This window comes from Pagrus pagrus, assembly GCF_965226575.1.
Source record: "Pagrus pagrus genome assembly, chromosome: 8".
NCBI lineage: Eukaryota > Metazoa > Chordata > Actinopteri > Spariformes > Sparidae > Pagrus > Pagrus pagrus.
Genome location: NC_140192.1, coordinates 16,075,266 through 16,090,326, shown reverse-complemented (window position 1 = coordinate 16,090,326; position 15,061 = coordinate 16,075,266). Strand labels below are relative to the sequence as shown.

The following is a 15,061-nucleotide window of genomic DNA, read 5'->3' as shown; positions in this document are numbered from 1 at the left end:
ATTCTTTGGTTGAGCCCAAATCTTGCCTTGTCATTTCCCTGGACCTGAGTTTTGACCTCATCTTTTGCTATTCTCTCGTGTTTTTATTTCAATATTCTCTTGAAATTCTCTTCATATTTTTGACCTGTTTTTTGTTTTTATATTAAAAATGCACGTCATATTAAAAAAGAGTTTGTTATTACTGGAGTTTAATAAGTTTAATCCATTCAAATTTAACGGATAGTGATAGAAGATGAATGAGAAGGATGGAGGGCTTGAACTCGATGGCCGACCTGCTTCTTTTACCAAATGAATACTGTCAAGGGAACGTTTGGTTTGGTTTAATTTGAAAAGAAGCTTTGATAGAGAAGGAGGTATCATTACCAGAACCACCACGGGGTCATGCAGAGGTCCGTCGGTGTGTAGCGTCTCCACGTCCTCCTCGATGATGTAGTGCCACTCAACGCCCAAGTCAATGAAGCTTCTGGACTTGACCTCCTCTCCTTTTCCGTTTAGGATGTAATGCCCCGTCGCCTGGTTCTTGATTGCTGTAATCAGTAACTTGTTATGAGACACTGACAAAGTTGAAATGGCTTTCTTCTGAAGTTTTGAATTATTCACAAAGAAAAAGCCTCAATTTATGGTCTCAAAAGGGTGACTCATAGAATCGTATTACCCAGGGCACTTACTTGAAATAATTATGCGTTAACATTACAACCTCTCATTTGTTCTCTAATTCATTCTGAACCTGCTGCCAAACCACTTATGTAATGAAACTTGTCAAAAGTGAGAGGCTGAAAGGAAAATGGGCGTTTGTGTGAAAAACATGCCCATGGGGCAAAATGAAAAGCTATTACGACCCACGGATCATTCAGTCTGGTGAGCCAGTCTTACACTTATACTGCATGACACTGAGGGATAGCAAGGAGCCAGCCTAGTTTTTATTTGCTGACCCACATGTTCATTCAAAAGCAAACATGACTCAAACTAACTGCAACTAATGTCCCATTACTGGCATCAGGTTCTCCAGTGATGACCTGTATGTCATATGATCAGTACACAAAGTAGTGTTATTATCAGCCTGGAGCGCCAGGAAATATGATTTTAAATGCGTCAAAACATTCTGTTTTCCTTCAAAACTTGTGCCTTAAGTTTTTAGATTCAACTCTAGCTGTGAAGTAATGATGAATACATTTATTTGGTGCTGCCTGAGTATACAAGAAATATTGACAGACACCGACAGAAATGCAGAACTAACAGCAGGAAACCTTGAAACATAAGCAAGTCAGAAAAGTCTACAGTGATCCATCAGCACATGTCATTTCACCTGATAATGACAGTGACAGGAAGGACGGATGGATGCTGTTTACAAAACTACAGTTCAGCAGAGGATTCATTCTGATGCTAAATAAATGAACCTTTTTTCTAGCATAAGATGTCAAATGGTCTGAAAAAAGCCAGACATACACAAAACCTTTATATTTAGTGCTTTTGTGTATTTTTCATCATTCTCTCTTCTCTCTGTTAAAAACAACATCTGCAATGGAGACTTCCTTTTTTTTCATCCAGAACCGCAGGGTTTGGTCAAAATAAAGCCAATCACATCAAACAGACATTTCTCAGTGAATGATGCTTTGTGATGATGGAGGCTATTTCATCTGGCACAGTCTTGCTCTCTCCCGACACACAGAGCCAATATTCCTTTTGCAGTAGCCACTAACATTCACACTGACCGCTCGCTGGGCCTTTCAGCGCCGTGATAAGGCAGGAGACTGCTCCATCACAGCTGGCTTGAGAAAGCAACGCAATAGAAAGACGGATGGGTCAACTAAAGATCAAACTTTAACATGCTGTTTGTTTTTGTGTTTTCTACCGACAGTCACGATTGTACCCGAGTGTTCATAGTTGTTCCCATGACAACTGAACTTTCTGCTGCTATGGGGTCTCTCAATCGAAACAATGAAGTCAATTACATTTCTGATTATGATAGAATATTTTTTGCTTTTTTGTTTGAAGCTTTTCTCTAATAGAAAATCACTGCAATTGCATTAAAACTCGTCGTCGTACTGTTTAAATTCTGCACATATAGTGCAGCTGGTGACGCTGGGATGCAACTCAATACATCTCTATTGCAAAAAGCCACAATCCTTGACGTTTGAATGCAACAGGACAAATTGCTACATTTCTACAAGATTTACATCATCTACTAAAGAGTTATCACCAGCAACCACACAGTTTCTAGTTTGGACATTGATGTAGGCAGCTAAGGATAACTGGACTGATTCCATAAGCTCATCCACCCTCCCCCCCCCAGTGATACACCAAAATAAAGTATTTAAAAACAGAATAAAACCTGCCTATCCTTTAAGCTTCTGCAAAGTCGGTCTCCCAGGCGAGTATTCTCTCTCAGTGCAAATGATGGCATGCTGTAGCTCAGGGACATGAGTCTCCACTGGTCAGGGTCTATTACTGCATTATTCAGGTCCCCCGGTTCATCTTTATAAAACGACAAAACTTAACGTGCATCGACCTCCTACCCCGACTCTGCTGTTTAAAGAATTTGATTAAAGTGTTTCTGAAAGGTCAAGTTGTTTAGGAGGGATTTAAGCCTTCTTTAACATGAAAAAGTCATTCTAAGGGTGAGGTTATCACTATAATCCCTATTTTCATGCAGAATTAACAGAAGTAGTTTATAGAGAAGACAAAAGTTACACGTCATAACACAGGACATACATCAGTAAATGCATGCCTATAACAATTTAAGCATATTTCCTTCCCCCCCCCTTTTTTTCATCCCTCTATTCATGTATGACATACAAATCAGTGTCTCTTCAGTATATATCAGCACACCCTGGAATCACATATTTGGAATATCTGTAATTGACTCTGATTGGAGATTGAGCTGGAAAACTTCCCCCTGTCTGTCAAAGATTATCACCCAAGCTACAGTCAGAGCGAGAGCAGCTATTCAGAGCCTCTGATGCATCATCTTCACCCCAATCAGCAGAGGTCAACACCTTCTAATGACGTTTTCAAACACAATAAACCAAACCTGAATTTGATTTAACTGCATAATATGAAAAATGGAAGGTGACTGTCACCATACCTTGGAAGTGGATTAACAAAGGTGGTGACAGAGTGGAGGGACACACTTCTCCTCACTAGTTTTTGGAATAGATAATATTTCCAGAGCAGGAAATAAAAAGACAATCTCGATGGCTCAAGGCAGATATAATTCATACATCGCTCCCATGCATGCATAATAGGAAGTGATTATTAAAATTTTGCAACAGTTAAAGTCCCCTGAAGAAAAGCTGTGAAATGTGATTTTGGACTATATAATTAAAATTAATTTGACTTGATTAACAGTCAAACTCTGAGAAGGGAAAGATGTTTTATTTGATATCACAGTGCTGGTATTGTTCCTGGAACACCATAATTAATGTCGCTCCAGAACAATCACTGCAATTTACAAAACAAGTCAGCCTCTGTAGCGATTTGTTGTGGCTGAACAGGTTAGTTATTTTCTTTACTTTGGGACAATTTCTTGCTGCGTTTGTGGTGACAGAACCAGGTATTCTACACCAAAATGGGATCTTTTCCCAACTCTAACCAAGTGGGTTTTGTGCCCGACTCTAACCAGTCCATAAACACAGTGTTGTGGCGACGTAAAATTCAAAATGGCACCTCAAGTTGCAACAAAAAGAAATGAGAAGTTAAACATTTCCGTGGTCTGCAGAAATGTACATCGCTAACATTTATTCTGGTTATTGCGTTGAGTTTTCATCATAAACTACATTACATGCCGTGTGAGAGCAGAAAGCTTGGCAGGCTTAGCACCAGTGACTCAGGGGGCGCAGGGGTTTGCTAAAAGTCAATCAGCCAACCTTTTCTGGAGAAAACTGACATCATAGCTTCTTTTTTTTACCTTTGAGAATCTTCTACTAATGTTTAAAGGCCTTCACTGCATTCTTGAGTTTAGATGAAGCAACACAGAGCCAAGAGAGCCTCACTTTGTAGGTCTGTAAACTTCAAATCAAGTTTTAAAAGTTTTATTTCAAAATCATATACAATCTGACTGATCCTGAGAGAATGTCTCTCAGGCCAGTGTGTGGTTATACAGTCCCTTTAGATGTTTGTTCCTGGAGTTTTCAGACCGAGATTGTACCAATATCTTCACAAGAATGTCAGCCTGTCTACAGTACATTCATTACATCCTTTTTTAAACCAACCTTTTACCTCAAAGACTCCACACATCAGTTTGTTTCACTTCTTTTAGTTATGTAGATCTTTATCTTCTTCCCTCCGCCCTTCTAACTCTATCCCAGGACGGGAGTGTCAGATAAATTACTTAAGCATAAATGATTATTTTACAGAGTTCTTTGAAAAACACACTGCCTCTGGCGGAGGAACTCATGCTGACCCGTTTCACCTGGTGCTGAATAAATCATGCTTTCCTCGGGCCACTCACGGAACAAGAAACAAAAAGATTCATCGGCTCTTTCATGCCTTCAATCGCCTGTCAGTCAAAATCCTTAGAGGGAACCTGGAGGGTTGTTTGTTTGAAGGGAAAAAGGGAAATTCCTGAACTTTCATGTTTCTACTTTGCTTTCAGTTGTATACAGATGTGCACAATTAATAAGGCCTGATAAGTTGTGTTTGTTTGTTTGTTCAAAAGCACACTAGATGAAATAAAAAAACTCATAAAGAATTAACAGCCAACTTTGAACACGGACAGAGGAGCATCAACTGGCTACAGAGCCTTTCACAGCAGAGCTTAACAGAGCTGTGATAATGGAGTTACGCTCTATACGGCTCCACATTCATGTGAATGCTTTTACTGAAACTTTAACCATTAAAGCCACGACTGTCTGTCAGCTTGTTTTAAATCAAGGCAGCATTGATAGAACTTAGCAGCAACATTGCAATCTGATTGGCTAACAGCAGTGCCTATCAATATATGGTCAGAAACAGCCCGGTACCCATGAATAGTATACTGCGCCAGCAACTCCTCCACTTTAAACAGGAAATTACATTGTTTACCCGTAAAGAAATGATCTTACATTGCTATGGTAACATTTTGGCTAGGATCAGGCACAAACTCTACTTCAGCAGGGTTGAGGAAAGATCATGGTTTGGGTTTGAATAAATACTTTATCAAGTCATAAATAACAACCACTTGGTCAACATGAGGAATGATTTCTTTAGAAGAAACTAATGTTGATAGTTGGTAGGTAACAGGGTCAAATAATGCAGATTCCCTCTGAAAATGCCTGAGTATGACTGTGATTTCATCTCACATCAAGAAAAATTAAATGCCAAATAAATAAATAAAAATGCAGTCCCATTTTGCAGTACAGAAAGAGCCCGCTAATCTAGATCAATGAATAATGAATGAACAAATTGAAGAGTAATTTTCTCAGCCTGGGAGGTGACGACTTAGAGAATAAATTATTCATAGTCTATAATCTATGATTTAACAGTATAGCCTGTGTTTTTCATTAGTCTTCCAGGGAAGCATGAGGAAGAAGGTGTTTTATTAAATCCTCTGATTTCATTCATGCGTTTGTGTTCGGGCGTCGGACTTACCAAGAATTTGAGGGGAGGCCTCATGTTCTTGGATGATCACATGTCTAGCTCCAGGAGGAATGAGAAACATCTTAAGGTAACCTTTGTGCAGTTTGCAGCAGCGTCAGCAGAAGTAGAAGAGGGGGGTTAGGAAAGATGAGAAAGAGACAGGTAAGTTAAGCAGATACAAAAACAATATTTTCGTTTGCAGTGGTGGACATCACGCATGTATCAGAAGTTTGGTCCACTTTGCTCTATGAGGTGGTTTGAAGGAGAAAAAAAAAGAAAATGGTAAATGTCTACGTCAGCTTTCCTCTGCCCTGTAGAAGGCTGCAGCTAAGAGTTTCATTGAAAACGGCCTCTCATTCACATCCATCTGTTGTGTCATCGAAGGGTCTTTAAAAAATAGAAAAAACATATTTGTATTGCTACACAAATGAAAGCCTCTCAAAAATAACTCCCTTTCCGCTGAATTCATAATGAACATGTGCAGACAGGATGTGAATGAAAAGAGCCCTGAGGCATGTTTCAATGAGGCAAAAGTAAAAGGTTTTTCAGACTAAAGTTCAGCAAAGTCACCTTCTGTCCGGGATGTCCACCACTTACAAACCTACCGTCACTCACCAAGTACATTTCTAGAGTCTTCAGTTTCATTTAAAAACACATTTCGAGCTCCTTTGGGCAAAGAGAAGGCTCCTCTGGTCTTCCCTTCAAAATAAAATCAATGAGGTAGTTAGTCACACGATGTTTCCTCTCCGGCTCACCGTCTCATTGTTTCTCTGCAACATATCACCTACAGTGGAGGCATATTTATTTGGCATAGCAGGTACCAGAGGAATTCACATTGGATGAGGAGCCAAACTGTTGTTGCTGGCAGGGTGACGCCTGTCAATCACCAGGAGTGAACTACTGGCGTGTAATTACTCGCCCTTAAATTTGACAGCCTCCTGATGCAGACTCGGCGGTGCCGCTGAGTTGATTATGAATGCGACTGGCACACCGTCGCAGGGTTCAACCGAGGTCACAATAGATGGCAGAGTAGCTGGTGCTGCTCACTCTAAATTATTCTGAAGACATAAATTGCAAGGAAAATGGCAAAAGGTGCCCTGTCATGTCTGGGACAACATCATCTGATAGCAGCCAATTTCAGAACCCCAAGTCGGAAATTACATACTGATTTCAGAGTTAGAGGATAGGAAATACTGCACACAAGCTAGTTGTCTGAAGACCCTGTGGGTGGGTGCTTGGGCTGAACCGAGCACCAGCGTGCCAGTTGAGGTTCAATCAATCAGGCTGTAAATGGCCAACAACATCCCAGATTGCCTCCAAAGGTCTGCAGGTTGATTTAATGTGACATTTTTATCTGCACAACAACTTAAAAGTTAGTTTGTTAGGCTGTTGAAGCAACCGCACAGGAGACATTTACATTAAATGACCATACGTATAAAAAATATTTGACTGTGTAAAGATCCCATGACAGCTAAGGCAGTTGAGTCAGACCTAAACAGACACTTGATTAGTAACAAGGAACAGCAGAAACAGCAGCATATACAATATAACTCGTCTCTCTAGGTCTCTACAGCGTTAGGCATCCATCTGCACTACAAGCTGGACAGAAAATGCTAGAAAAGAGGCTGTGAGGGATTCAGGAACACTGGATACTTGCATATTGTGTTTTCCAACATAGGAGTTTCTTTTTGGGCTCTCTTGCTTAACTGTTTCCCTGTTGAAAAACGTGAGTGGTTAAATGAGAGTGAGATGTTAAGGGAAATAAAAAAGGAAATGATCACAGTTTCAACAAAGCACAACCTGGAACGGTTTGATGAAGCCGTCATGTCCGATATCTCAGAAAGTACATTTTCCTTTTTCTGTGACGCTCTCCATGATGGCATCATGAAACCGATACGAGTTACTCCCTTCATGCTGGCGGTCGATGCGAAGACACAATTTCAAAAAAGGAAGTAAACCACTTTCTCGCACTCATTCAGTTTAACACTGCACAGCTGTTGAGTTTTGCATTGGCAAGCAAAACATCCAGCTTGTTTTCTAATTGAGTGTGTGTGTGTCTGTGTGTGTGTGCGTGTGTGTGTGTGCGTGCCCTATGTAGCTGCAGAGGGGAGATAACCTGAAGGATGACGCTTGTATTAAAGTCTGTATAAAGGTAAAGCACAATTCATAAATGAACTTGTAAGGATGATGAAGAAAACAAACTTACTTTATTGATAGATACATAAATAAATATATAAATAAATAAAAGGGGGGCTTAATTATTTCTCTGCTAATTAGTCAGGGTCCTAATCCAAATGAAACCAACTGTTCGATGTGAAGGCTGTGAGAGCTGTCAGCACACCGCCGTGTCACTCTGCACCTTCCTTACAGAGTCATTCATTAGCACGACTGCAAATTCTGATGTGATCAAAGAGAAATGAAATGATCTACACGAGGTGGAGGCTTTTCAGCACATCTGTGCTCTTGTGAAAATCAGTATCCCTGTAGGGCTGTTCTTTTCATTTACAAAGACACTCAACAATATCTGGCTTTTCTCCTGCAACAGTACAGCTCACACATTTAACATTACAGATGTGACCCAGCATCTGTAATTGACAGGTATAATTAAAGGTGTCATTAGTAAAATATGGCCAGAATTTGAAGGCAGCTCCACAAACATAGCTGCTGCTCTTTGCTAACTATCCTCGGTTTTAGCTATCTACCGTTAGCTAATTGACTCATGGCTCAGTCAGCCGTGAAAATCGCATGTAGAGTTGGAAAATGTTCAGATCTTACTCAGTGAATTAGCAATTTAAAGGTTAGAATAAATAATTTATTTTGAGCAAACCAGAGGTGGTTGTGGAATGACAAACCAAGACTATTTTGGTGCATTTTATTTAGTTAATGTTGTGTTTGAATGAAGTGCGTTTTATGTTGAGTTAATAAATCAGCAAACTATATTAAGCTTGTCCTAGTTTGGTAAAAGGTGTACGGTTGTATTTTACTGTTTGGCAAAAAAAATAGATGTAAGAATGTTTCTTTTCTTGACATTTTGTGAGTTTATTTTGTTCGCTTATTACACTAAAAGCGAAGAGAGCTGAAATTATGTGGGCAATCAGACAATCTCTAACTTCAGTAGATATCTTGGCAACACAATACATTGACCTCTTTAACATAACGTCAACACTGTTGTGTCTTCACATTCACAAGTTAATTTTCTGAATGTTTTAAACTAAAATTCTGGCCATATCTTATAAATTCATCCTTTAAACTGTCTCTCTAAATATTCACTCTTTGTACAGTTTTCCATTGAAATAAAACATACACAGCTGTACATCCTTTGCACCCTGCAGAGGCAGAGGAGTGGCATTAATGCAATCATAGTCTTTTCGCAATTTTTGACTAAAGCTCAATTGCAGCAGTCAGGTTGATGAATGTATTCGAGAGGTTCTTTTTGTATTTGCTCCCAGTTGTATGAGTTCTGCAGAGTTACCTGCCAGCTCTCTCAATATTTCTCATTTCAGATAAAAGAAAGATGGTTAAATTCTTTATTTAAGCTCAGCTGCACCTCAGTGAGCTCTCTGCTCAGTGTGTTATCACACGAAGCTGAGATGTAAAATCTCTGACAAGGCCACTCGACACTTTTCCTTTTCACATTAAGAGCAGTTTTTCACCCAAACAAAATTTTTGCTCTGAAAGAGGAGGAATGTTTTTGGTCCACGTCAGTCGTGATGACAGTGAGTCAGTGCAATCAGAGATTGTTTGTAGGGGTGGTTAAGATGTGAAAAGAACCAGTGAAATGCTATAAATGAATGCTTTATTAGTACTGCACTCGGCCTGCTAATCATGATCTGTTTTTCAGCACTGGCCTCTTTGCTTTTTTAATCACTACTTGTGGGATTGGATGCTCTTTTAATAGTTAGGGAGGTGGAGAAAAACTGCACTCCCCTTTTAATTTCCTCAAATTAGGACCTTTCAAATCAAAAGCCTATATTATCAGGAAGAAACAAGAAAGTCACTTATACTGAAGGGACTCTAGCAACAAACAGGATGCTATTAGACAGGGATGAGGCTGGAGCTGAGCTGTATTTGTCTTACTGTCGACGAATCCCACTTAAAAGACCAAAAATGCCTGTTGCCTTTTGACTTAACCCCAGATACAGCATACCATATACCATTCTGCTGCTGTTTATACTTTAAACATGTTTGGGGCTGAATGCCACAGACAGGTCACTACTGACTAAAGCATTGTTGGTTTTGGTCTTGACGATAAAAGCAATGATAGACTAACACCAGCCTCATCATACGAGTGTAAATCAGTACAGTGTACAGTGCAGCATCTGTATGTCTAATTAAGGTTAATCACTCACTCTCAGCGTTTGTCATTGATTATAAACATTCATTGTTGAAGACAGTCTGCCGAATGAACAAACTGAGAAAACATGCAGGGAAAGAATTAGGGAAAAACTGTTCATGTAAAAAACAGAAACAAATCTGTCTGTGGATGTTTTGTTTCTACTCGTTCCACGTGCTCTTACCAGGTTTTTTAGGTGTTCTGGTGAAGGTTCCTTTAACGGTGCGGCAGTGGGAGTTGTCCCCACCACAAACGCCACATTTGTCCTCGACTTTGGTGGAGCCGATCTCTCTGTCGCACCCGACTTTCTGGAGGGCAAGAAAACGATTAGACAGGTGAGCTGAAATTCATTTTAAGCCTTTGAACTGTAAAATTTACAACATGTCTTTAATGAGAAGCTGACCTGTCAGTTGACTTCATGAGTTTTTGGCTGTGTTGGGATTTAACTAAGTACAATCTGAGTACTATATCGTAGGCAGCTGGACTTGTTTCAGTTTCTTGATGACCTTTCACCTCTCATCAGAGATTCTTCTTCTCTTCTAACTAACAGGAGGGGAGGTGCAGGCTTTTAAACTCTGTGTGGGAGTGTCCTTACAGAGTCATTAAGGACACCTGTGAGCTCTGAGTTTCAGAGTCATTAGGGCCACTTGTGGGTGGTTGACTCAACTGGCCTTCATGTGGGTTGCTGGGGCTAGGTGAGCCCAGGTGTGAATGGTTGTTAAGCTGTCTGGGGAGGGAACTCAGCACTGCATTGTAGGTGGGTGATGAGTAATGTCGTAGGCCACCTCCTCCGTTCAAAGACGGTCATTCCAGCTTGACATAGATGGATTCTTTTATTCCTCTTTCAAACCATCTGTTTTCTCTGGCCAAGATGTTTACATTGTTTTCCTCAAAGGAATTACTTTTCTCCTGTAAGTGGACAGCAGCGTCTTGACCTGAGGAGTTGGCCCTCCTGTGTTGTGCCATTCGATTACGGAGGAGAAGAATCCATCTATGTCAAGCTGGAACCACAGAGGAGGTGGCCTACGACATTACTTGTCACCCACCTACAATGCATTACTGAGTTCCCTCAGTGTTTGCTTGACAGCAGTATATTGCCAAAATGCGTTGACAGATATTAACGTCATAAAATTTTACTGAGGGCCAATAAAGAAGTTATAAATATCCATATAAATATCGTGTGGGCATTCTTAAGGTACTTTATATTATGTGACTTATAACTCTTGTGTCATGGGTAATTAAATTACTTCCCTTCTCCTTCCATAAAATGCATCAAATCCCCGTCAAATTTGGTATTCAACATAGCTGTTATCATTTCTGCTTGACTGCCTTGAACACACTGTGAACAAGCAGTTGCATGAAAAAAACAAACAACATGAATAATATGTACCTACATAGGAATCAAAACATGATCATAAAGCTTCTGTATAATACTCAGGAGCGAACACTCAGGAGCACCAACATCACCCTATGTCATATCATTAGGTCCCGCAGTGCTTTCAAAACAGACTGCAGCATCATGTCCATGTTAAAACACGTCCTTACCACACACTCTCCACGCACGCAGATACTGTAGGCATCTTTGTAGGAGCATCGTGTCCCATCATGCACCAGCTGCTTCATGTACGCCACATCTCCTGTTTCCTTCGACTGGCAGTACAAGTGGCATCTCTTGTTGGCTACAAATCAACAGATTAGATTATTAGATTATTGGATTGAAAATGCAACTGGGAAAATCAAGAATATCATGTTTTTTGATAATTTCTTACATACTTTCTAAAGTAGAACATATTCGATGTAACATTAAAAGATCCATAAATCACATAAATAACAGAAAGCCTTCACCTACTTGAACCAGTTTATGTTTCTAAATCAATGCAACTTTTACTTGGTAATGGCTAGAATGACCTACAGTTTTAATCTTGTCAACCTGCAGAAACCATTTTAAATAGTCAGTGTCTTTTCTATATTTCGATACTTTTGACAACACAACTAGCAGGCCAAACGCATGTAAAAATAACTGTGGACACAAGCTGGCTTGAGAGACACCCTCCAATAAACCACCATCAAAAATTGGTTGATTCTGTTGTGGTCTCAAAATTTCACAATGATAAAGCAAGAAAATGCAGCACACATAAAAATCAGAAAAACATATAATGAGAGTGAGACATATCATAGAGGGGGTTAAAATATTAACTTAAGTTTGCACATGTTTTGAAAACCCCCAATCTTTGTTTTTTACCAAGTGTAATGCTCTGCATATTTTCCACCTAAAAAGACTTTGTGAGACATGATTGATGATGTTACAGTTCAGTTATCACTGTGCCAAACTAATGATTTATGCGATGTTCAACACGTTCTCACTCCCAAGTCCTCAAATTCTGCAGCTTGGTCAGTAGGCTTAAGCTTTAAACTATGTATATATTACCCAATATTGATTAATAAAATATATTCATTTGTGCATACACACCAATCTTATACAAGAATATTATCAATATACAGTATACAGTAAGCACATATATGACCATGGACTTTTTCTTGTACCTCATACTTGATTGTCAAATCAAACACTACACTCTCCTTTTCATAGAACAATGGGTTCCTACTTCCACTACTGTCTTGTCTCTGCAGTTTCTCAGTAGGATTTCATATTTCTTCTCTACATAAAAGACTTTCAAAATACTTAGGTTCAATAAGTGACAAGCAGCTCCACAGAGCGAGGCTGGATAAAAGCAACGTCTGAAAGAGTGCAGACTTTGAAATAGGATACAAGTTTTGTATCTACACTGTAGAGATGCATCGCCCATGCAGAACGGGCACATTTTGAGCTCGGGTGGTTTTAAACTCTGATTATTGGCTCAGTGATGGGAAAGCAAAAAAAGAGAAAGAGAAGGGGAAAGGACGAGAATGCAAAAACTAAAAGAAAGACACAAAACACAATAGAAAATGCTCCCTCTGCACGAAATAGCGTGGTCAGTATGCGGAAACTGTCTAAAACAGTGGGGAAAATCCCTGTTTTGGATATATAATATGCTTCTTAAGATATTGTTTTCTCTTGCTGAGAGAAGACAGATCCCCTGCCCTTGTTGACTTTCATTGTTCTCTTTTCTTGGCTTTAAAAAACGAACCCTCACACTGGAACAAAAAGATCTGTTTGACATTTTTCTGGCGTACCATCGGGATGCTCGTAGGGCAACCAGTGGTGCTTGGCATTTTGGAACTCAAAGTGGGAGTTGCGTAGCTGGCACTGCTGGGCGCGGAAATCTTCGAAGTGCTTGGGGCAGTCGTCAGTGTTACATAGCTGATACTCGTAGTTCACCCCTGGGCAGTCCTGGCCACCGTTGGAGGGCCTGGAGGAAGGAAGCGGATGAACATCAGAGGAGCCGAGCACACAGTGTGCACTTCTTTGAGGCCAAGGATCTGGAAATAAATCCTGCTTAAAAAACGATGCTAAAATGCCAAGAAGCTTAAATGAATCATTCTAACGAGGTGCTGTCTGTCATGGTGTACAGAGCAACTAATTGATCATTACCAATACCACACATTAGTATTGCCCACCTTTGTATTCAACTATTACATGTCTGTTTTCTGTGAGGTGCTTACATGATGTATTTCAGCCCTTCATATATTTTAATGTGTAACGAATGATGCAAACTGAAAGCCTGTATGCTTACCTGCACCTCTAAAGCTCACGTTCTAACGTGTTTGTTTTGTCCGTACAAAATCTTTGGCTGGTATACAAGAATGGTTTCAATCTTTTACTCTATGCAGACAGTAACACTGCAACTTAATATATTACTTTAAAATGAAAGTAACTTGTAATATGTAGTATATTGCATTTTGCAATTTACAGCAATGAGCTAAAATAACGTGACAATCTATAACATGATAAAACATTTGAATACAAAATGCCAATTTCCACATAATGTTGCTTTAAGGTAAGGGGAACATCATCGTCATGGGTGAAGTTAGGAAAACATTGTTGTCATGCTTAGAAGAAGCCACAGTTGAATGTTGGTTTGAGATAGGATGCAAACGGCGGCTTTCTGTCACATGCTGATTTGAACCCACCAACAAGCCCAACCTTGTTCTTGAGACGTTTTCCCTGACACATGACACGACTTAAAGAGGGCAGTCATTACTCTGAAGGCTGCAAGAGGTTGCTTGTCAGTGTAGTGTAAAGATGAGTCATTTTCGGTGTTTGAAAAATGTGCAGTAAAATAGTTGCACACTTGTATAAAAATGTGTTATTAAAGTACTTTTATTAAAGCATTGAGGCTTCTGCTTCAATAAAGTCTTATTAAAGCATTTTTTTGTAGCGTGCAATTTTTCTACTGCACATTTCTGTATTCCTCGTGGTCAGCACCACGGTGTGCATTCCTCCTCGGCCTCTTTCTGTTTTTTTTTTTTCTGGAGAGAAAAATCTCAAAACAAAAGTAATATGAATCTTTTATTCAGTATCTGTATGGAAGGATTCTTTCTAGGTTTGGATGCCTTCAAAATAAAATGATCTGATTGTCACTGCCATTTAAGATCAGTATCCCCCATTACTTCATTACTTCTCACAAAACCAAATCATGTCATTATTGCTTTTCTACTCACGCTGGGTTGTTGCACTGACGTGTGCGGAAGCGAACTCCAGTTCCACACGAGCGCGAGCAGGAGCCAAATTTGCTCCAGGAGCCCCAGACGCCATCTTGCTTGACCTGATTAGGGTTCTTCCACATGCAGTGACCTTTGTAGCACCACTAAAAAGGATGGCAAGGTAGAGGAAAGAGGAAAATACAAAAAGCAAAAGCCTCTTTACTTTCTACACTCAGTAAATAATAATATAGGGATATATGAAAATACACAATATGCTTAGTTTGAAGCTGTTTTTCTTTTTTTCTGCTTACGATTTGGCCTTTGTTCCTTGGTTCCAGTTAAGGGAAATTTAGATTTTACATAATCCAAAAATATTAGATTCTGTTAACATTGTGCTTCAAACTTCGTGTCAATGGTTTTGGGTAGGGCCCTTTCAAGGTCTCTAAAAAATGCTTGCCCCAGTTTGGTGTGAAAGAACTTGACTGGCCTGCCCAGAGCCCTGACCTCAACCTGGTCAGTGTTGAAAACTTTGGACCTGAAAGGGAAAAAAATCCCTGCAGTCATGCTCAACATTTGGTAGACCTTCCC

At 39.8% G+C, this 15,061-nt stretch overlaps 1 protein-coding gene across 1 annotated transcript in view; it reads right to left on the bottom strand.

The window, feature by feature from the left end:
* adamts3 (ADAM metallopeptidase with thrombospondin type 1 motif, 3) overlaps positions 1-15,061 on the bottom strand; it is a 123,929-nt gene that overhangs the window by 17,511 nt on the left and 91,357 nt on the right. Inside the window, exons 12-17 of the mRNA XM_084360176.1 lie at positions 14,492-14,637; positions 13,064-13,239; positions 11,435-11,568; positions 10,074-10,197; positions 5,569-5,649; positions 364-527 (exon numbers count right to left, since the gene is read on the bottom strand). Coding sequence (XP_084216302.1) covers positions 364-527; positions 5,569-5,649; positions 10,074-10,197; positions 11,435-11,568; positions 13,064-13,239; positions 14,492-14,637 — 825 coding nt within the window. The remainder of the gene's footprint in view (positions 1-363; positions 528-5,568; positions 5,650-10,073; positions 10,198-11,434; positions 11,569-13,063; positions 13,240-14,491; positions 14,638-15,061) is intronic.